This window comes from Pogoniulus pusillus, chromosome 36 (assembly GCF_015220805.1).
Source record: "Pogoniulus pusillus isolate bPogPus1 chromosome 36, bPogPus1.pri, whole genome shotgun sequence".
In the NCBI taxonomy this organism is placed as follows: Eukaryota; Metazoa; Chordata; class Aves; order Piciformes; family Lybiidae; genus Pogoniulus; species Pogoniulus pusillus.
In genome coordinates, this window is record NC_087299.1 from 6997991 (window position 1) to 7017228 (window position 19238).

General features: G+C 53.9%; 2 protein-coding genes and 1 long non-coding RNA gene across 10 annotated transcripts in view; 2 read left to right on the forward strand and 1 right to left on the reverse strand.

Moving 5' to 3' along the window:
• MXRA8 (matrix remodeling associated 8) overlaps positions 1-7414 on the forward strand; it is a 45666-nt gene extending 38252 nt beyond the window's left edge. For all 4 annotated transcript variants that reach the window (XM_064172113.1, XM_064172112.1, XM_064172115.1 and 1 more), the window contains 5 exons: positions 2924-3082; positions 3618-3648; positions 4701-4777; positions 5517-5594; positions 7022-7414. In XM_064172113.1, coding sequence (XP_064028183.1) covers positions 2924-3082; positions 3618-3648; positions 4701-4777; positions 5517-5594; positions 7022-7047 — 371 coding nt within the window. In that variant the 3' untranslated portion in view covers positions 7048-7414. The remainder of the gene's footprint in view (positions 1-2923; positions 3083-3617; positions 3649-4700; positions 4778-5516; positions 5595-7021) is intronic.
• A 4996-nt stretch (positions 7415-12410) lies between these two features.
• LOC135190601 (uncharacterized) lies at positions 12411-18663 on the reverse strand. Its single transcript, XR_010308571.1, has 3 exons — positions 18573-18663; positions 16309-16439; positions 12411-12575 (listed from the first exon to the last, which is right to left on the reverse strand). It is a non-coding gene; the product is annotated as an uncharacterized LOC135190601 (long non-coding RNA).
• The window catches only part of DVL1 (dishevelled segment polarity protein 1), a 107850-nt gene continuing 106865 nt past the window's right edge, over positions 18254-19238 (forward strand). For all 5 annotated transcript variants that reach the window (XM_064172106.1, XM_064172109.1, XM_064172107.1 and 2 more), the window contains exon 1: positions 18254-18691. In XM_064172106.1, coding sequence (XP_064028176.1) covers positions 18522-18691 — 170 coding nt within the window. In that variant the 5' untranslated portion in view covers positions 18254-18521. The remainder of the gene's footprint in view (positions 18692-19238) is intronic.

The following is a 19238-nucleotide window of genomic DNA, read 5'->3' on the forward strand; positions in this document are numbered from 1 at the left end:
TCCACTCTGCACTTCTGCAGTAAGTGACTCTGGCCTGGCATCTGCTGTGTCTCATGCTGATTGATATAACATCCCCAGGCCTTTGCCAGCTTGAGGAGCCAATGGGCCACACAGCCAGCACTGTGGCTGGCACAGCCAGCACAGGAGGCTTTCTTGGTGGAGAGCTCTCCATGTCTCCCAGCAGAAGAGTTTGACCCTGGTAAAGCAACATAAAGGCACCTCCTGACCTGACTTTCCCCTCCCCCTCACTGTTAAAAATCATTTTCATAGATTCATAGAATCTAGCAAGAATAAAATCAAGCAAGATCCATAGATGCAGATAATGGTTTGGGATGGAAGGGATCTGAAAGCTCAGCCAGTTCCAACCCCTCTGCCATAGGCAGGGATACTTCCCACCAGCCCAGGTTGTTCAAGGCCTCATCCAGCCTGGCCTCAAACACCTCCAGCCATGGGGCCTCAACCACCTCCCTGGGCAGCCCATTCCAGCCTCTCACCACTCTCCTGCTCAACAACTTCCTCCTCACCTCCAGCCTCACTCTCCCCACCTCCAGCTTTGCTCCATTCCCCCCAGTACTGGCACTCACTGACAGCCTCAGAAGTCCCTCCCCAGCTTTTTTGTGGGCCCTCATTATTCTAGGAGCTGACATTCATCACCTACCTCAACAGTTACTCAGTTTCCCCAGTTACAAACTGGGTTATTCTGCTGCCTTCCTGGTGCTGCACTCTGGAGCCCACCACTGGTGCTTTGTCCAAACACCATGAGAAGTGCTTTTAGTATTGCTCTGCCTGATTAAACCAAGGAGATCCCCAGTTACTGAACCTCCCTTCCCACTGTTTGTTGTTCCAGTGACCTCTCCAATGTTGACTAAAGTTGAACTCAGCTCCTACCCTGCCTTACAGTGTGGTGGGAAAGCAACAAGCCAGGAATAGCCTCTCTTTATGTTTGCTGCTCTGGTGGCTACCATCTCATTATGGCAGCTGCTGGAGAAGCCTTTGAGGATCCAGGGATCAGTTAAAGCAGAGCTGTCACTGCTGCTGTTTGCAGCTTTGCAAGTGGGTTTTGGGGGTTTGCTGTGTTTTTTTTAAGCTCAGCACTGGTGGAAAACACAGGGCTGGTGCTCAGCACAGGGCATCCAGCAGTGCCAGTAAAGGCTGGAGTCTGACTGGAGTGCAGGGCTGGGCTGCCCAGCTAAAGCCTCTGCATTTTCTAGGGCTCCTTTTAGCACTAGCAGTGCTTGCCAAGTGTCCACACTCATTCCCATGTGGAGCACTGTGCCTAGTTCTGGGCCCCCAGCGTAAGAGGGACATGGAGCTAGTGCAGAGTTGGCCATGAAGATGATCAGAGGGGCTGGAGAACATCCCCTGTGGGGACAGGCTGGGAGAGTTGGGGCTGTTCAACCTGGAGAAGTGAAGGCTCCAGGGAGACCTTAGGGCAACCTTCCAGTACCTGAAGGCAGCTACAGGAGAGCTTGGGAGGGACTTTTGGCAAGGGCTGGGAGTGCTAGGACCAGAGGGAATGGATTGAAGCTTGAGGAGGGCAGATTGAGGCTGGGGATTAGGATGAAATTCTTTCCAGTGAGGGTAGAGAGACACTGGCCCAGATTGCCCAGGGAGGCTGTGGATGTCGCCTCCCTGGAGGTGTTCAGGGCCAGGCTGGATGAGGCCTTGAGCAAGCTGGGCTGGTGGGAGGTGTCCCTGCTCATAGCTGGGAGTTGCAACTGGCTGATCTTTAAAATCCCTTCCAACCCAAACCACCATCTGCATCTGTGTATCTTGCTTGACTTGATTGCTGCTGGGTTGGTATCTTTAGCTGCTGGAAACAAACTGCCTGACAGAGTGGAGCAGTCACCATGCCAGCAGCTCCAAACCTCAACACTGCTCACCTGAGAAGAGATCTCTTAAATGATACTGTGGCTCTTGGGATATTTCCCCTCATCTTTTCCCTTGATCCCTCTGACTAACTCACAGGTTAAAGACCCAAGAGAATGGTGGTCAGAGCTCCACACTGGTTCCTGCCTGCTGCTCTGTGATTGTTCCCTGCTTAGGGCCAGAAGCTGTCACTTTCAGCTGGCTTCTCTCCCAGCACAGTGTGCCTCAGGGACTTGCAGTGCCTAGGCTGGAATGATCCCTTCCTCTCCCTATTGCAAGCAGAAAAGTCTCTTCCTCTTTCTGTGTGTAAAAAGTTGACCTATTTATCTGAGAGCTACAGAAGGGTTCCACGTGTGGAAGTTTTCTGAGTCGCCTTTCGCTGCGCTGCGGAACTGCAGAGCTGCTGCACCCACAACTGGAATGGAATCTTGGCTCTTCTTTGTGTGTGTGCCTTTTTTTTTGGGTCCTTTTCTTTCTTTTATTGATTTTATTGATTTTTTTTAATTTAATTTTAAAGGAAAACTCATTCTTTGGCTTTGCAAATTCCTCCCACTCTGCAAATTATAACCCTTGGCAGGGAGGGGCTGCTTCATACTTTAGCTGTCTGGAGCCGAAGCAGAGTGGTTATGTGTGTGTTGTAAGGGACCCAGAGGAGGGTTGTGTTACCCTGCAGAAAGACTTGGGGCTGGCTGCTGTGGCTTCTTTCTCCTCAGTAAATGACAACCCTAAGCCTAGGCAGGCAGCAGGGAGGGAATCAGAGGATCATTAAGGTTGAAAAGCAGCTTTAGGATCATCGAGCCCAACTGAAACACGACTACCATGACCACTACAGGCACTGAATACTTCATGCTCCTAGGGAGAGCACAGGCCCCTTCCCTCTGCCAGAGGAGCAGCAGGTTGTAAATGCTGCAGCCATTTGCCCTTTCCTTCCTGCAGTGGAGGAGAGGTTCTCTCTGGATGTGTTTTGAGTCCAGACATGATGCCACCTGTGAGTGTGGCTTGCTTTGGATGCCGTTAGAACTACCAACCTGCTTTCCTCTTCCTCTGCCACCAGATCCAAATGTTGTCAGGGGCCACAATGTAATAAATGTCATCATTCCTGAGAGCCGGATGCACTTCTTCCAGCAGCTGGGCTACATCCTGGCAACTCTGCTGCTCTTCATCATCCTCCTCATCGTCGTCGTCCTCGTCACCCGCAAGCGCCGGCAGAGAGGTGAGTGCAGGCAAAGACCAGCCCTGGGGTGCTTGCAGGGGCAGCTCATGGCAGCAGAGCCTTGGCTGATTGCAAGTCATTGCTGCAGAGCACAGTGCTGAGAGCTGTGATCCTCTTCTGGGTCCTCCCCTGCAGGGTACAGTGCAGTGATCCTCTTCTGGGTCCTCCCCTGCAAGGCACAGTGCAGTGATCCTCTTCTGGGTCCTCCCCTGCAGGGCACAGTGCAGTGATCCTCTTCTGGGTCCTCCCCTGCAGGGTACAGTGCAGTGATCCTCTTCTGGGTCCTCCCCTGCAGGGCACAGTGCAGTGATCCTCTTCTGGGTCCTCCCCTGCAGGGCACAGTGCAGTGATCCTCTTCTGAGTCCTCCCCTGCAGGGCACAGTGCAGTGATCCTCTTCTGGGTCCTCCCCTGCAGGGCACAGTGCAGTGATCCTCTTCTGGGTCCTCCCCTGCAGGGCACAGTACAATGATGGTGGTGGCTGGGAGGGCTTGGCTGGACTGGGCCCCTCTGCTCATTCTGCTTCTCCTTCCTCAGGTTATGAGTACAACGTGAAGAAATATGGAGAGTAAGTATAACTACAGGCTCTGTTGGCTAGGGTTGGAGTGGGGAAAGAACTTAGACAATCATAGACTCAACCAGGTTGGAAGAGAGCTCCAAGCTCATCCAGCCCAACCTAGCACCCAGCCCTGCCCAACCAACCAGACCATGGCACTAAGTGCCCCAGCCAGGCTTGGCTTCAACACCTCCAGGCACAGCCACTCCACCACCTCCCTGGGCAGCCCATTCCAATGCCAATCACTCTCTCTGCCAACAACTTCTTCCTAACATCCAGCCCAGACCTCCCCTGGCACAGCCTGAGGCTGTGTCCCCTTCTTCTGTTGCTGGCTGCCTGGCAGCAGAGCCCAACCCCACCTGGCTACAGCCTCCCTTCAGGTATCTGTAGACAGCAATGAGCTCTGCCCTGAGCCTCCTCTTCTCCAGACTAAACTTCTGAACAACCCTTAGCTGTCCTTGAGAGCCTAAAGCATCTGAGTCCAGCAAAGGCTGTGGATAGAATTCATTCACTGCTGGGTTTGGGTTGGAAGGGACTTTAAAGGTCAGCCAGTTCTAACCTCCCTGCCATGAGCAGGGACACTTCTCACCAGCTCAGGTTGCTCAAGGCCTCATCCAACCTGGCCTTGAACACCTCCAGGGAGGTTGTGGAGCACAGAAGCACCCAATGTGATCTTTGATTGCTGTGAAAATCACCACTGCTTAACAGAGAGTGAAGACACTCTGGAGGTGTTCAAGGCCAGGTTAGATGAGCCCTTGAGCAACCTGTTCTAGTGGGAGGTGTCCCTGCCTCTGACAGGGGCTTGGAACTGGCTGATCCTTGAGGTCCCTTCCAACCTAAACTATTCTAGGATTCCATTCTATGAAACCTTCCAAAGGTTGCTTTTTTTTCAGCCTTTCACCAGATATGCAGGCAATAAACAACTGGAAATGGAATTCTCCACTGGAAATGGAATTCTCCATTGGAAATGAGATTCTCCAAAGGAGTGTGTTAGAAAAGCAATGGTGGCAAAGTGTGGAAGGAGCTGTGCCAACAGCATTTTTTCACTGCCTTTTCTCTTTCAGGAAGGATGTAAACCTCAAAGAATTTACAGTTGACACCACAGATCTGACTCAACAGAAAAGTGAAGACATCAGGCTGGGTAGGCATCAGCTACAGCTCTCCTCAAACCAGCTCAAAACCTCTCAGAGCTGAGGAGTCCCTGGCAGCGTTTAGATGCCTATTTGGAGGTGATTTTAGGTTGAGAATGTCAGCCCAGAAGTCAGTACAAGCAGAGGCACTGCAGCTGGGGAGGGCACCCCTGACTTTGGAGTTTAACTGGAGGCTGATTGATGAGGTTGGTCAGCAAGCAGGTCCAGCTGCTTCTGTTTCACCTGGAGTTTGGGGGGGGGGGGGAGTTTGGTTCTTTGACATGCACCTGAAAGGCAAATTGGAGTGCAAACCAATGTGGGATGAGATGAAGAGGGCATCTAGGGAAGAAAATTCCTCAAGTTCAAGTCGTTTGTGTAGGAAAGAGAATCAAGGCAGTTCCCCAGGCTGTCTCTGTGTCTCAGGAGAGCTCTGCTGTGAGCAGATTCTTTGAGTCACTGCAGCAGTCGTTTTTGGGTGAGCTTCAAATAGACAATCCAGAGCTTTTTGTTACTGGCTGGAAGAGTCTGTGGTAGCTGGAAGCTGAGGTATGCGTAAGTGATTAGTGCCAGGGGCAAAAATGAAGTCCTAGCAGCTTTCCTGTTCCTGCTGAGTGTGTCGATGAGTTACTGCTGGAGATCTGGAGGTGCCAGGCCTAGAGTGCTTCAAGAAGGACTGATCCCATAGCTCTGCCTTGGCTCTAGAGCTTTGTTTTCTTTTCACGTTCTTAACTGCACTCCTCCCTGACACAGATTACAAAAACAACATCCTGAAGGAGAAGGCTGAGCAAGCCAGAAGCTTCCCAGCAAAGAACATCGATTTAGACAAAGGTAATCACGATTTGCTTCACCCCTAATTGGTGGCTGGAGGAACCTTGTGACGGCTGAAAAGAGGGAGGAGGGAAGGAGACAGCTTTTAGCAGTGAGCTGACCAAGCCACAGCCAAATGAGGCATGCTAAACGCCGCGGCAAATGACAGCAGGAATGAGAAGCTCAGATCCCTTCTTATCCTTTCATCAGGGAGCCACAAGATGCAGGCAGTGATTAGGCTTTTGGGAACTTTTGGCGTGGCACAAGGAGAATGTTTTCCTTTATTGGAACAAAAGGAATGCCTGGCAGGGCTGGGATAGGAACCTCAGAGGGAGGTGCAGCTCCATAACGTCCTGGCCTGGGGTTTGAGAAGCAAACACTGGGCAGAAAAGAGTGTTTTGAGTTGAATTAATTTATGGGTAATAAGCAGACACTTCCTTCATCCAACAAAAGCAAACAACTCCCCTTCCCTAGGGGCTCAATCTGCTGCTTCTTGTCCAGTATTTATGGATCCATTAAATGGATGGGGTGGGAAGGGACCAGCCAGTTCCAACCCCCCTGCCATGGGCATGGACACCTGCCTGCTGGACCAGGTTGCTCAAGGCATCATCCAGCCTGGCCTTGGACACTTCCAGGGAGGTTGTGGAGCACAGAATCACAGAATGGGTTGAGTTGGAAAAGACCTGAAAGGTCATCCAGATCCATGGGCAGGGACACCTCCCACCAGCACAGCTTGCTCAAGGACTCATCCAACCTGACCTTGAACACCTCCAGGGAGGATGTGGAGCACAGAAGCACCCAATGTGATCTTTGATCACATTGGGTGCTTCTGTGCTCCACATCCTCCCTGGGCAACCTGTGTCAGTGTCTCCCCACCCTCACTGTGATCCATCAAAGATCACATTGGGTGCTTCTGTGCTCCACATCCTCCCTGGGCAACCTGTGTCAGTGTCTCCCTCACTGGAAAGAACTTCCTCCTAAACTCCAGTCTAAATCTATACTCTTCAAGCTCAATCCTGGGTGCTTTGAGCCTCAATCCTGAGTGCTGTGAGCCTCAACCCTGAGCTTGATGCCTCTTCTGCAGGCTCACATTTCTGTCAAGCAGTGCTTGGAAGCAGTTGATAGGTTCCATGACTCCTTTAATTGGGATTTAGAATGCAACAAACATGACCAAAAGCCCCACAAGGGAATGGTTTGGGGAGTCCATGAGTTGCCTGGGACCTGCTGGGCTTCGTTTTAGTCCTCCATGGTATTTTTGCCTGCAGAGGTGATCTGTGCAGTGATTTAGGCACAGGATCTCTCTGTGTAGGCTTTGTGCAGAGGATGTTTGGGCCATGGCAAGTGGTCACTGATGACCACGTGGCTAAGTCCATACCACACTGTGTGCTTCTCTGGATGGCTTCAGATCTCTCTTCAAGGCACTGACCTTCATTTCCATTTGCTTTCAGATTTCAGGAAGGAATACTGTAAATGAAGACATCCCCAAGCTGCTGGCTGGCCCAGAAGCTTCAAGCAAAGACAGAGGAATGGAAGGGAGATGCCTTTTTTACAGCTCATGTCCTTCCAGATACCACAGATTGATTTTTTTTTCACCTAGACTTCCCCCCCTCCCCAAGCACAAGGGTCTTTGCAAATGCTTCTTGACAGAGTTAGACTCTCTTGTGTGCACTTAGGATGGGTTTGGGTTGCCTTTCCTCCTTCTCTTCTCCCACCCCTCCATCCCCCCTTTTCTTTCTTGATATTATTGTTGGGTTTATGCCTCCATGGTTTTTTATGAGCTGAATCAGCAGACCTTTTGCTTTGATGTTACTGCTTGAAATAAACCAACCTGCAGCACTCAGCTTCAGGCGTTGTTTGCCACGTTGTGTATTCACCAGGACAGTGAGAGCAAAGCCTGCTTGGGATCTCTCGTGGGGCTGGGATAAATCAGTGTCACACAGCACTTCACACACTCCAGCTGCACCATGTCAATACTTCATTTTATGGATGGGGGAACATCAATGCCCTCATTTTCCAGGGTAAAGCAAGGCACACAAATGGCCAAGGGTAGGGCCTGGGGTCAGCTCCTAAGAGCTCTGGGAGCCTATCTCTGTGTTTCTGACTCTGAGCTTGATTGTTGATTTGTTTTTGTTTCACACAGAGTCACAGAATGGTAGGGGTTGGAAGTGACCTCCAGGGATCATCCAGTCCAACCCCCCTGACAGAGCAGGATTGTCCAAGGCAGGTCACACAGGAATGCATCCAGGTGGGTTTTGAAAGTCTCCAAAGAAGGAGACTCCACAACCTCTCTGGGTAGCCTGCTCCAGGCCTCCAGCACCCTCACAAAGTTTCTCCTCCTGTTCCCACGGCACCTCCTTTGCTCCAGCTTGCCCCCAGTGCCCCTTGTGCTGCCCTTGGCCATCCCTAAGCAGAGCCTGGCTGCATCCCCCTGACGCTGCCCTGCACATCTTTATCAGCAGGAATGAGGGCAGCCCTCAGGCTCCTGTGCTCCAGGCTCCAAGCCTCAGCCTGTCCTCACAGGGAGGTGTTCCACTGCCTGCAGCAGCTTGGTGGCTCTGTGCTGGACTCGCTCAAGCAGTTCCCTGAGGTCCTTCTTGAGTTGAGGTGCCCAGAACTGGACTCACTATTCCATGTGCAGCCTCAGCAGGGCAGAGCAGAGGGACAGGAGAAGCCCTCTCAGCCTACTCACCATCCCCTTTGGAATCCACCCCAGGATACCATTGGCTTTCTTGGCCACAAGGGCACATTGCTGGCTCCTGGACATCCTTCTGTCCACCAGGACTCCCCCAGGTCCTTTTCCCCAGAGCTGCTTTTCAACAGGTCAGTCCCCAGCCTCTACAGCCTCTTTTACAAGAGTGGAAAATGAACTCAGTGGATTTTTATGGATGTTAACACTTCTCTCTGTTAGTAAGGACTAGGTGGAGATATTTAATGCCTTCAGACATTGAACATTAATAATAGAACAGCAGAGCTGGAGCCACAGCTGGGCAGAGCCTCACTTTTCAGTTTGCATAGCCCTTCTGCTGCTCTCTGGGCAGTTTTTCTCTGTCTTTCTCTTCACTTAAGATACCTTCACTTAAGATTCACCCTTTCAAATGTGTCCAGATGGGGCAGAGCTATGACTAAGTGGAGAGAAGGGTCTGGGGTTGGGTCCAGGTGCCTGTTTGCCTGCCCTTCCCCCAAAGCAGACAGCTCTTCTTGGGCTGGACCTGATTGAAACCCAAGGCACATTCCTGCAGGTGCAGAAAGCTGAGCTGCTTATTCCATCAGGGTGGCACAGTCTCAAGTAATTGTCATTAATGTCTCTCTCCCTCCCTTTCAAGTCAAAGGTTGGAGATCTTCACTTGCCAGTTCAAATTGCTTAGCACAGCTCAGAGAGACAGCAGCTCAAAGTAGGGTTCCTCATCAACTCCAGAGCCATTTAAATATTTCACCTGAATTCCAGGCTGCAGAATAACTTAAGGAGGGAAAAAAATCAGTCTGTTCTCTGAAACAAGCACTGGGAAGAGCTTTGTGAGTTCCTCATCCTTGCTTTGATCGCTATGTTGGATATGGGTAATGATCAGAGGTGCCAATGCTACCCCAGACTGATGGAGGTGGGAGGCCAGGTTGAAGGGGTGACCCTTTTTTTTGCCTTCAGAAGGCTGATGAGCAGAGATTACCCAAAAGCAGCATGCCACATGCAGTAGCTAATAGCAGCATGGCAAAATCCTGGCTGCAAGGGAGCCAGGCAAGACTTCTGCACAAGCAGTTGTGCTTCCAAACTGCGGGGTAAAGAGAGAGAAGGAAAACAGCTCTCAACTGAAGAGAGATGTTGAGGTGCTGGAAGGTGTTTGGAGAAGGGCAGCAAAGGCTGGGGAGGGGCCTGGAGCACAGCCCTGTGAGGAGAGGCTGAGGGAGCTGGGGGTGTGCAGCCTGCAGCAGAGGAGGCTCAGGGCAGAGCTCATTGCTGTTTGCAGCTCCCTGCAGGGAGGCTGTAGCCAGGTGGGGTTGGGCTCTGCTGCCAGGCAGCCAGCAACAGAACAAGGGGACACAGCCTCAAGCTGTGCCAGGGCAGGTCTAGGCTGGCTGTGAGGAGGAAGTTGTTGTCAGAGAGAGTGATTGGCATTGGAATGGGCTGCCCAGGGAGGTGGTGGAGTGGCTGTGCCTGGAGGTGTTGCAGCCAAGCCTGGCTGGGGCACTTAGTGCCATGGTCTGGTTGGTTGGGCAGGGCTGGGTGCTAGGTTGGGCTGGAGGAGCTTGGAGCTCTCTTCCCATCTGGTTGATTCTGTGATCATCATTTGACTTGGTCATACGACCCAGAGACAAACTTCAGCTCTCCAAAAGTGCTGTAGAATGAACAGCAGCTCTGCAGCTGTAGCGGGAGTTCATAGCAGCCTGGCTGGCTGCTCCTTCACAGCACATCATTCTGCAAGTCCAGAAAGGAAGAGAACATCCTGCTGGAACAGTAACTGCAGTTTGATGCTTCACTCCCAGCCCAAATTCCTCTTTTCCTTACAGAACTGACACTTTGCAAAGTTCCTGCTGCACATTCTGCTCTTGGGGGACTTCCACCCACTTGATTAGTATCCCAGCTGGCATGACAGAGTTCTTCCAGGGACACTGGTGGAAACAGCTTGTGTTGCTGCTTGGATGGGCAGTACAGGGTGCAGGGACAGGAATTTGTAGGATCAAAGCAGGATATGAAACTAAAAAAAGAGGCCAAAAAATGCATTTGGGACAGTGAGATTATTTAACAGCTTGGCCAGCTCTGGTGAAAGGAATAACTGAAGATGAGGCAGCAGTGCCCAGGTGGGCAGCAGAGCCAATGGCATCCTGGGCTGGCTCAGGAGCAGTGTGGGCAGCAGGACAAGGGAGGTTCTTCTGCCCCTGTGCTCAGCACTGCTCAGGCCACCCCTGGAGTGCTGTGTCCAGTTCTGGGCTCCTGAATTGAAGAGAGATGTTGAGGTGCTGGAAGGTGTTTGGAGAAGGGCAGCAAGGCTGGGGAGGGGCCTGGAGCACAGCCCTGTGAGGAGAGGCTGAGGGAGCTGGGGGTGTGCAGCCTGCAGCAGAGGAGGCTCAGGGCAGAGCTCATTGCTGTCTGCAGCTGCCTGCAGGGAGGCTGCAGCCAGGTGGGGTTGGGCTCTGCTGCCAGGCAGCCAGGGACAGAAGAAGGGGACACAGCCTCAAGTTGTACCAGAGAAGGTCTGGAAGATGGCAACCTGTGCCAGTGTCTCACCACCCTCAACCTGTGCCAGTGTCTCACCACTCTCACTGCAAAGAACTTTTACCTAACATCCAGTTTCAGTCTCTCCTCTGCCAGTTCAAACCAAATCCTCTTCATCCTGTCATTCCCAGACCTTATCAATAGTCCCTCCCCAGCCTTCCTGTAGCCCCCTTCAGCTACTGGAAGGCCACTCCAAGGTCTCCTGGAAGCCTTCTCTTCTCCAGGCTGAAGAGCCCCAACTCTTGCAGCCTGATGGCTTCTTGAGCAGGTGGAACCAGGGAGGTTGTGGAGCACAGTGAAGTTCTCATCTGAAGTCTCCACCCTGGTACTGCTGTGGGACTTGCCTGGGCTGCCCCTGCTGTAGCCTGTGGGTGAGATTCTTTACAGTCAGGAGAAGCCAAATGAGAACTGCTGAAAAAAAAATTCGATACTTTGGGCAATGTGAGCTCATCCTGCAGCTGGTGCCAGTCCTGCTGGGAACATCTGACTCAACAGCACTGCTTTTTTTTGTGTCATTCCACTCAAATGCCACAGGCAAAGCAGAGCTCCAAGCTGGAATAGCCTAATAAAGGATCAGCCACGTTAGTCTGGGGGTGCTGGCAGCCAATCTGCTGGACTGAGGGACACATGTTGGGTTGGACTGGAGCAAGGAGATATTTTTGGGTGGAGATTTTTTTTGAGGGCTTCAAAGCCACAAAAGCAGTGTTTGCAGGCCTGCTCTGTCCTTGCCTGGAGGGACCTGGCCAGGCTGGATGGGGGGGCAGAGGCCAATGGGAGGAGATCGAACAAGGCCAAGTGCAGGGATCTGCACTTTGGCCACAACAACCCCAAGCAGTGCTACAGGCAGGGGAGAGAGTGACAGAGAGCAGCCAGGCAGAGAGGGAGCTGGGGGTGTTGGGAGAGAGGAGCTGCAGAGGAGGCAGCAGTGCCCAGGTGGGCAGCAGAGCGAATGGCATCCTGGGCTGGCTCAGGAGCAGTGTGGGCAGCAGGACAAGGGAGGTTCTTGTGCCCCTGTGCTCAGCACTGCTCAGGCCACCCCTGCAGTGCTGTGTCCAGTTCTGGGCTCCTGAATTGCAGAGAGATGTTGAGGTGCTGGAAGGTGTTGAGAGAAGGGCAGCAAGGCTGGGGAGGGGCCTGAGAGGAGAGGCTGAGGGAGCTGGGGGTGTGCAGCCTGCAGCAGAGGAGGCTCAGGGCAGAGCTCATTGCTGCCTGCAGCTGCCTGCAGGGAGGCTGTAGCCAGGTGGGGTTGGGCTCTGCTGCCAGGCAGCCAGCAACAGAAGAAGGGGACAGAGGCTGAAATTGTGCCAGAGCAGGTCTAGGCTGGATGTTAGGAGGAAGTTGTTGGCAGAGAGTGATTGGCATTGGAATGGGCTGCCCAGGGAGGTGGTGGAGTGGCTGTGGCTGGAGGTGTTGAAGCCAAGCCTGGGTGGGGCACTTAGTGCCATGGTCTGGTTGGTTGGGCAGGGCTGGGTGCTAGGTTGGGCTGGCTGAGCTTGGAGCTCTCTTCCAGCCTGCCTGATTCTCTGGTTCTACACCAGTGTGGCTTTTTCATATATTTTTCTGTACATTAGAAAGCCTTAAAAAACCCAAACAAAGAGAGGCAGCTGAAATGATGCAATCAGTAGGAAAAGTGAGGTCTTTCTGCACAGCTTTAGCCAGTGCTGGATGCTTTAATGCTGATCCTTCCTGCTTGTACGTTGGTGTCTGCTGGCAAACTCCAGCCCAGGCTCTGTTGGTTGGTTGTTGCTGGGGCATCTGTCTCTGCAGGCAGTGGGTCTGATTTTCCAGGAAGGCAGCTGGGAAGAAGGAAAAGCTAATTTAGCAACCACAGAGCCTGCTTTGCAGACCACTGAAATGAAATATTTTCATTGTCTTCCAACTGGACTGAAATTAAGTGCAGACTGTCCCCATCTCCTCCTGCCTCCCAGTCTGGGGAAGAGTGGAGAGGGATTTGCTGATCATTAGCAGAGCACAGGTCTGAGGGGATGAAGAAGCACTGGTGAGCTGGGAGAAGAGGGATAAAGATCCAGCTGGCATTCCTGAGCAAAAAAAATCCCCAAACCCTCACTGTTTCCTAGAGGTCAGGTTTTGAAAGGTGCTTCTGGCCCTCTGCAGACAGTTCCTGCAGGGAAATTCTTCAAGTGTGACTCTACCCTTTAAAAACAACAAAGTGCTGCAGCTGCTGGAAAGAGGTTGAAAAACCAGAAAATGGCTGAGGGAGGCCTGCCAGGATCTGAAGGGGGCCTACAAAAAAGCTGGGGAGGGACTTTTGAGGCTCTCAGGGAGTGATAGGAGTGGGGGGAATGGAGCAAAGCTGGAGGTGGGGAGAGTGAGGCTGGAGGTGAGGAGGAAGTTGTTGAGCAGGAGAGTGGTGAGAGGCTGGAATGGGTTGCCCAGGGAGGTGGTTGAGGCCCCATGGCTGGAGGTGTTTGAGGCCAGGCTGGCTGAGTCTGTGGTCAGGCTGCTCTAGGGTAGGGTGTCCCTGGGCACGGCAGGGGGGTTGGAACTGGCTGCTCCTTGTGGTCCCTTCCAACCCTGCCTGATTCTATGACTCTATAAGGAAAATAGATTGGGTCATGATGAGCAGGAGTTGGGACTGATCCACTGCACTCCTTGCTGAGCTGTGTATCACCTGCAAGGGTGATGCTGGAGAGTGCCCCAAGTGTGTGTGTGTGTGCAGTGGTGACAGCTGCTCCATCGCTGGCACCGAGGAGGCTCCAGAAGAAGACCTGTAGGGCAATACTCCTCTGACACTCCTCAACTCAGAGGGTTGTTAGAACTCAGACTGCAAATACTCTCTGCCATCTCCCCCTGGGTTTGTTTGTGTTTGAATCCAACGCCGAGGAAAGCCCTGGGGAGCTTTGCTCAGGAGGCTGCGGAGCTGCACTGCAAGTCTGCTGCTTCCCTCTAGTGTCTGATGTCTTTATTTTCTTGTCAGCCGTGGGCACCGAGTCCTGCCACGACCTCACTGTCCCCACGGTCCTCTGCACCGAGAGGATCAATAAAACAAAACTACCTTTGCAGATCTTTCTGACCAGATCCCTGAGTAGTGTTAGCCGACCTGGAATTGCCTCCTGTTGATCTAGACCAGGAGCCAGCCTGAACTTTGAGCACATCCAAACTTTCTGCTTGCAATTATTTCTCTTTCAGGCTAATCTGTAGCTTTACTTCTTAATTCTGCATCGGTGCTGATGTTGCCTCTGTGGAGGGGTAGAACGAAATGGGAGCTGCCCCTGAGATAAAGAGCAGCTGCTGGAAGAGGAGGGCAGATGCAAACTGGAGATGAGGAAGGAATTCTCTACAGTGAGGGTGGTGAGACACTGGCACAGGTTGGTCAGGGAGGTTGTGGAGAGCAGAATGAACACCTCCAGGGAGGTTGTGGAGCACAGAAGCACCCAATGTGATCAAAGATCACATTGGGTGCTTCTGTGCTCCACAACCTCCCTGGGCAACCTGTGCCAGTGTCTCACCACCCTCACTGCACAGAATCCTTTCCTAACGTCCACTTTAAGTCTCCCCTCTTCCAGTTCCAACCCATTCCTCCTCATCCTGTCATTCCCAGACCTTGTCAATAGTCCCTCCCCAGCCTTCCTGTAGCCCCTTTCAGATCCTGGAAGGCCACTCCAAGGTCTCCTCCAAGCCTTCTCTTCTGCAGGCTGCAAAGCCCCAACTCTCTCAGCCTGTCTTCATAGCAGAGGTGTCTCCCAAGCAGCAGCTTTGGTGAGTGTCAGAGTGCCCAGAGCTCTGGTTTGCCTTTTGTCCTCTCCCTTTAAACAAATAATTATCTGCTAAGTACCCAGAGTGTGATGAGTTTTGAGACAAGCAGCAGCCATCACTGTAACTCACAGGATGGCTTTCCTGGGGGCTTGCTGGCTCTCTGTGTGGTAATGAAATGCTCTACTCTATAAATGAAGCAAAGGGTGAGTGGCTTTTATGCCTCAGGACACTATCTGCTCCCTGCAGGGGTCAGCCAGACCATTTGCTCTATCTCTGAGAGCACAGCACTAATAGCAAGAGATTTTATGCCTTGTATTTGTTTTCCACTCAAGTGTTAAAGCCTGAACTCAGCAAGAAGCAAGATATTAGCCCTGATGGAGCAGTAGTGTGTTCTGCAATCCCGTGGCCACTCTTTAATTGGATTAGTTTGTGGCTTGACTGGAACATTAAAGGGGGTTCAAAGGGTGTTATCTCCTCTCTTCTGTGCTTATGGGGACGCTGAAAGCTTTTTGTGACTCACAGCTCCGTGGCTGTCCCGAAGTAGCCATCTGACAATTATACAAGCCATTGTATTTCCAGCTCTGTCAACAGCTACCAGAGCAAGAACAGAGCCTTTGGCAGATGTAATCTTTCTGTGGATACCACCTGGCTCTCAGAGGAATTCAGGAGGTCTTTAAGAGACCAAAGGGTTAGGTGTTAATATTTGTTTGCCTGAGTTTCATACTGCAGAAGCTACATAAAGCTCAGAAAATGTGGCTTGGACTAGAGTCATCCTCTAAGCCTGCTAAAGGAAGCCTTCCCTGTTCAGCATCAACTCATAGATTTAGGGAATGGTTTGGGCTGGAAGGGACCTTCAAGATCGTTGTGGCCAGCAGGACAAGGGAGGTTCTTCTTCCCCTGTACTCAGCACTGCTCAGGCCACACCTTGAGTGCTGTGTCCAGTTCTGGGCTCCTGAAGTGAAGAGAGATGTTGAGGTTCTGGAAGGTGTTTGGAGAAGGGCAGCAAGGCTGGGGAGGGGCCTGGAGCACAGCCCTGTGAGGAGAGGCTGAGGGAGCTGGGTGGGTGCAGCCTGCAGCAGAGGAGGCTCATGGCAGAGCTCATTGCTGTCTGCAGCTGCCTGCAGGGAGGCTGTAGCCAGGTGGGGTTGGGCTCTTCTCCCAGGCAATCAGCAACAGAAGAAGGGGACACAGCCTCAAGCTGTGCCAGGGCAGGTTGAGGCTGGATGTTGTTAGGAAGTTGTTGTCAGAGAGAGTGATTGGCATTGGAATGGGCTGCCCAGGGAGGTGGTGGAGTGGCTGTGGCTGGAGGTGTTGCAGCCAAGCCTGGCTGGGGCACTTAGTGCCATGGTCTGGTTGTTTGGGCAGGGCTGGGTGCTAGGTTGGGCTGGCTGAGCTTGGAGCTCTCTTCCAGCCTGCTTGATTCTGTGATTCTCTGATACCTTTCCTTGCCTGTTTCATCTTGTATGATGATCATCCAAGCACCAAAGCCCAGCAGTGATGAGTGGTGTGCATGTCATCAGGTGAGCTGGAGAAGCCCAGTGGTGGCATTCCTGTGGTTGCTCCACTGTCCCAGAAGTGACAGCAGATAATTGATGATAGGTTTGGTTTCTCAATACTGTTAAATCTTCTCAAGCTGTGGCTTAATCATGCCATTGGTAGAGAGGTACCCGGGTCTGGCTCTGCGTGGGAGGATTTGGCTCTGGAAGTGGTCTTGCAGCGTGCAGGTAGCAGTGTGCTGGGAGGATCAGGGGGCTGGGAAGGCTTAAACCTTCAGAAAATTGAAAACAATAAATAGCAATAACAGGAACAGACCTTTTTGTCAGCCTCCCACACAGCTGGCTCCCTTGTTTCATGCTGGTAGAGAAATCAGTCCAGTGCCACAGGTAATTCAGTCGCTGAGCTGTGATTTACCCCTTCAGAGGAAGCAGCTGAATGTCTTCTTTCTTGGAAAGAGGAAAAGAGACAATGTCATTAGCTTGGGGGCTTCCTGAGGAAGTGGTTTTGGTCTGGTTTGGTTTTTAATTAATAAGAGTCCTTGAGACCTAAGCTCACTGCTCTGAAATCTTCATTTTCTGGCTGTCATTTTGGAGGATTTCTAGAGAGAAAAGGGAACTCCTCCTAAATCCATCTTAAACAGATCTCCTGCCACATACCTGCAGAATGTGGTGCTCCAAAGACTTTTCTCTTGCCTGTCTGCTCCAAAACATCCCTGTCTCACCTGGCAGCACTGAAAAGTGAAATTCAAGTGATGATGGGTCCAAAGCTTGCTCCATGCCAAGCACCTCAGTGGGTTCTGTGCCCATCAGGCTTCCACTGAAGCAGCCATTAAAAGTGATTTCTTCTGAGCCAGGGCTGTGCCTCTGCTCCGTTATGAGCAAAGCTGTGCAGAAGCCACCGTGGACAGCTCATGGTTTGCAGAGAAGCCCTGAACTCACTGCTGCAATGGATCCCACCTCGGCTCTCATGGAATCCAAAGGGGAAAGGGAGCCCAGATTGAGACAGCTGGAATACAGTGTGCTGTCTGCTGTTACATACTGTGAGCAGTCCCTGTTCTGTCCTCTCCATCTCTCATACAATTGGGTTGGAGAGAACATGTCTTGCACCTTGTAAAGCCTGTGGAGCTGGAACAGAAAGCTTTACTAACTGAGTATGTAGAGAGTAGCACACCTGCTCCTGCCACCTGGATATGGAGACTGACCACCATTATACATTGCCCGAGGGGCTGCACCTGGAAAGTCTTCACTGATTCCTGGAAGGAGAAAATACAGAGCCAGCTGCAAGGGGACTCAGAGTGTTTTATATCCCTTTGGGAATGTTTAGTGTCTTTTAGTCCAAAGACTGTGCTGCTTACACAAACAGAGCATCTCCTCGATGAGGCACTCAGGTGAACCACAGCCAACATCAAAAGCACCCAAAGCAGTGCCTGTGCACCTCAGCAGTTTGAATGTGAACGATGGTTTTGAGGGTAAGGAGAGCTTCACACCTTCACTCTTGCTTGTTGCTCCCTTGCTGAGGCTTCACAGGTGTGAATTCCAAAATCCCTGCATGGTGTGGGTTGGAAGAGACCTCTGCAGATCATCCAGTGCAACCCCCCCTGCTAAAGCAGAGGCACCCACAGCAGCTTGCCCAGGTTCAGTGTCCCAGTGGGCTTGGAATCTCTCCAGAGAAGGAGACTCCACAACCTCTCCGGGCAGCCTGCTCCGGGGCTCTGCACCCTCGCACCAAGGAAGCTTTCCCTTAAGTCTAAGTGAAACCTCCTGAGCTTCGGTTTGTGTCGTGTCTCTGAGCACCGCTGCCAAGAGTCTGGCCTCATCCTCTTGCCTCCCACCCTTCAGCTGTCGATCAGCATCGCTCAGATCCCCCCTGGGGCTGCTCTTCTCCAGGCTCAACGGCCCCAGGACTCAGCCTTAAGCCGAGAAGCAGCGCGGCCACTGCTCCCTGCGCTGCGCCCCGAGTCACCGCCCGCTGGGCTGCTGCACAGACGGCAGGAGGGGAGGGAGGCAGCTGCGGGGAGCCCATCCCGGCTTTGTCCGCCGCTCCCGCAGCCGCCGGGGCCGTGGCGGGGCCGTGGCGGTGCCAGCGGCGGCGTGTCCGGCCGTGTCGCCGCCGCGCCGGCAGGGGGCGCAGTGCGGAAGCGGCAGGCAAGGCGGCGGTGGCGGCGGGAGGAGGAGGGCGGCTGCTCCCCGCGCCCCCGCTGCCCGCCCGCCTCCCCTCCCGCCGCTGCCCGCCGGCCCGGGGAACGGGGGGCCGGGGCGGCCCGCTGCCGAGAGCGGCGAGGGGCGGCGAGCGGCGGCCGGAGGATGCAGGCGGGGCGGGCGGCGGCGGGCTGCCGTTCCCGGGTCGGGCAGCTAGAGAGCAGTGCAGGGAGCGAAATCCCGGCCGAGGAGCCCCTGCGCGGCGGCGGCCGGGCGCTGGGAGCTCCCTTCCTGTCGGGGGCGGCTCTGGGCCGGAGGCCGTGAGAGAGGAGCGGAGCGGCGGCGGAGGCCCGGGCCGGCTCCCCTCCGCCCCCCGCTGCCCCTCTTCCCATGGCGGAGACTAAAATCATTTACCACATAGACGAGGAGGAGACGCCGTACCTGGTGAAGCTGCCCGTCCCGCCCGACCGAGTCACGCTGGCCGACTTCAAACATGTCCTCAGCAACCGGCCCGTGCACAGCTACAAGTTCTTCTTCAAGTCCATGGACCAGGACTTCGGGTGAGCGGCCGCGGGGCGCTGGGGGCTGCGGGGCGGTGGGGGCTGCGGGGCGGGGGGCACTGCCCGGCGGGCGGGGGGCGGCGGTCCCTGCCCCTCCTCTCCTCCCCGCTGACAGCGAGGGGAGGGCTTTCAGCGTCCCTCGGCCCCGAGCGGCCGGCACCTGCTTCGCTGCCGCCGGCGGCCGCCTGCTGCCCGGGGGCTGGGCTGCAGCCCCGCCGCTGTGCGGGCAGGGCCATGCCCGGGCGCTGGGCTATGCCCGGGCGCTTGCTATGCCCGGGCGCTGTGCTGCGCGGCCCTGCCCGTCACCGGCTGCGGCCCTGCCCGCCGCGCACTGCGGCGCCCGCTCGGCGCTAGGCCCCGGCGGCAGCTGCCGGCACCCGGGGGAAGCCGCGAGTGCCGCCGTTAACATGGCGGCCCGGCCCGGCCCGGTTCTCCCGGGTGCAGGGGGCCAGCGCCGCTGCCGTCGCCCTTCTCACCCCGCGGCGGCCGCGGGTACCCCTGCGGCCCGTCCGCCCGGTGCCCGCCCCGGGAGCTGACAGCCCCCGGC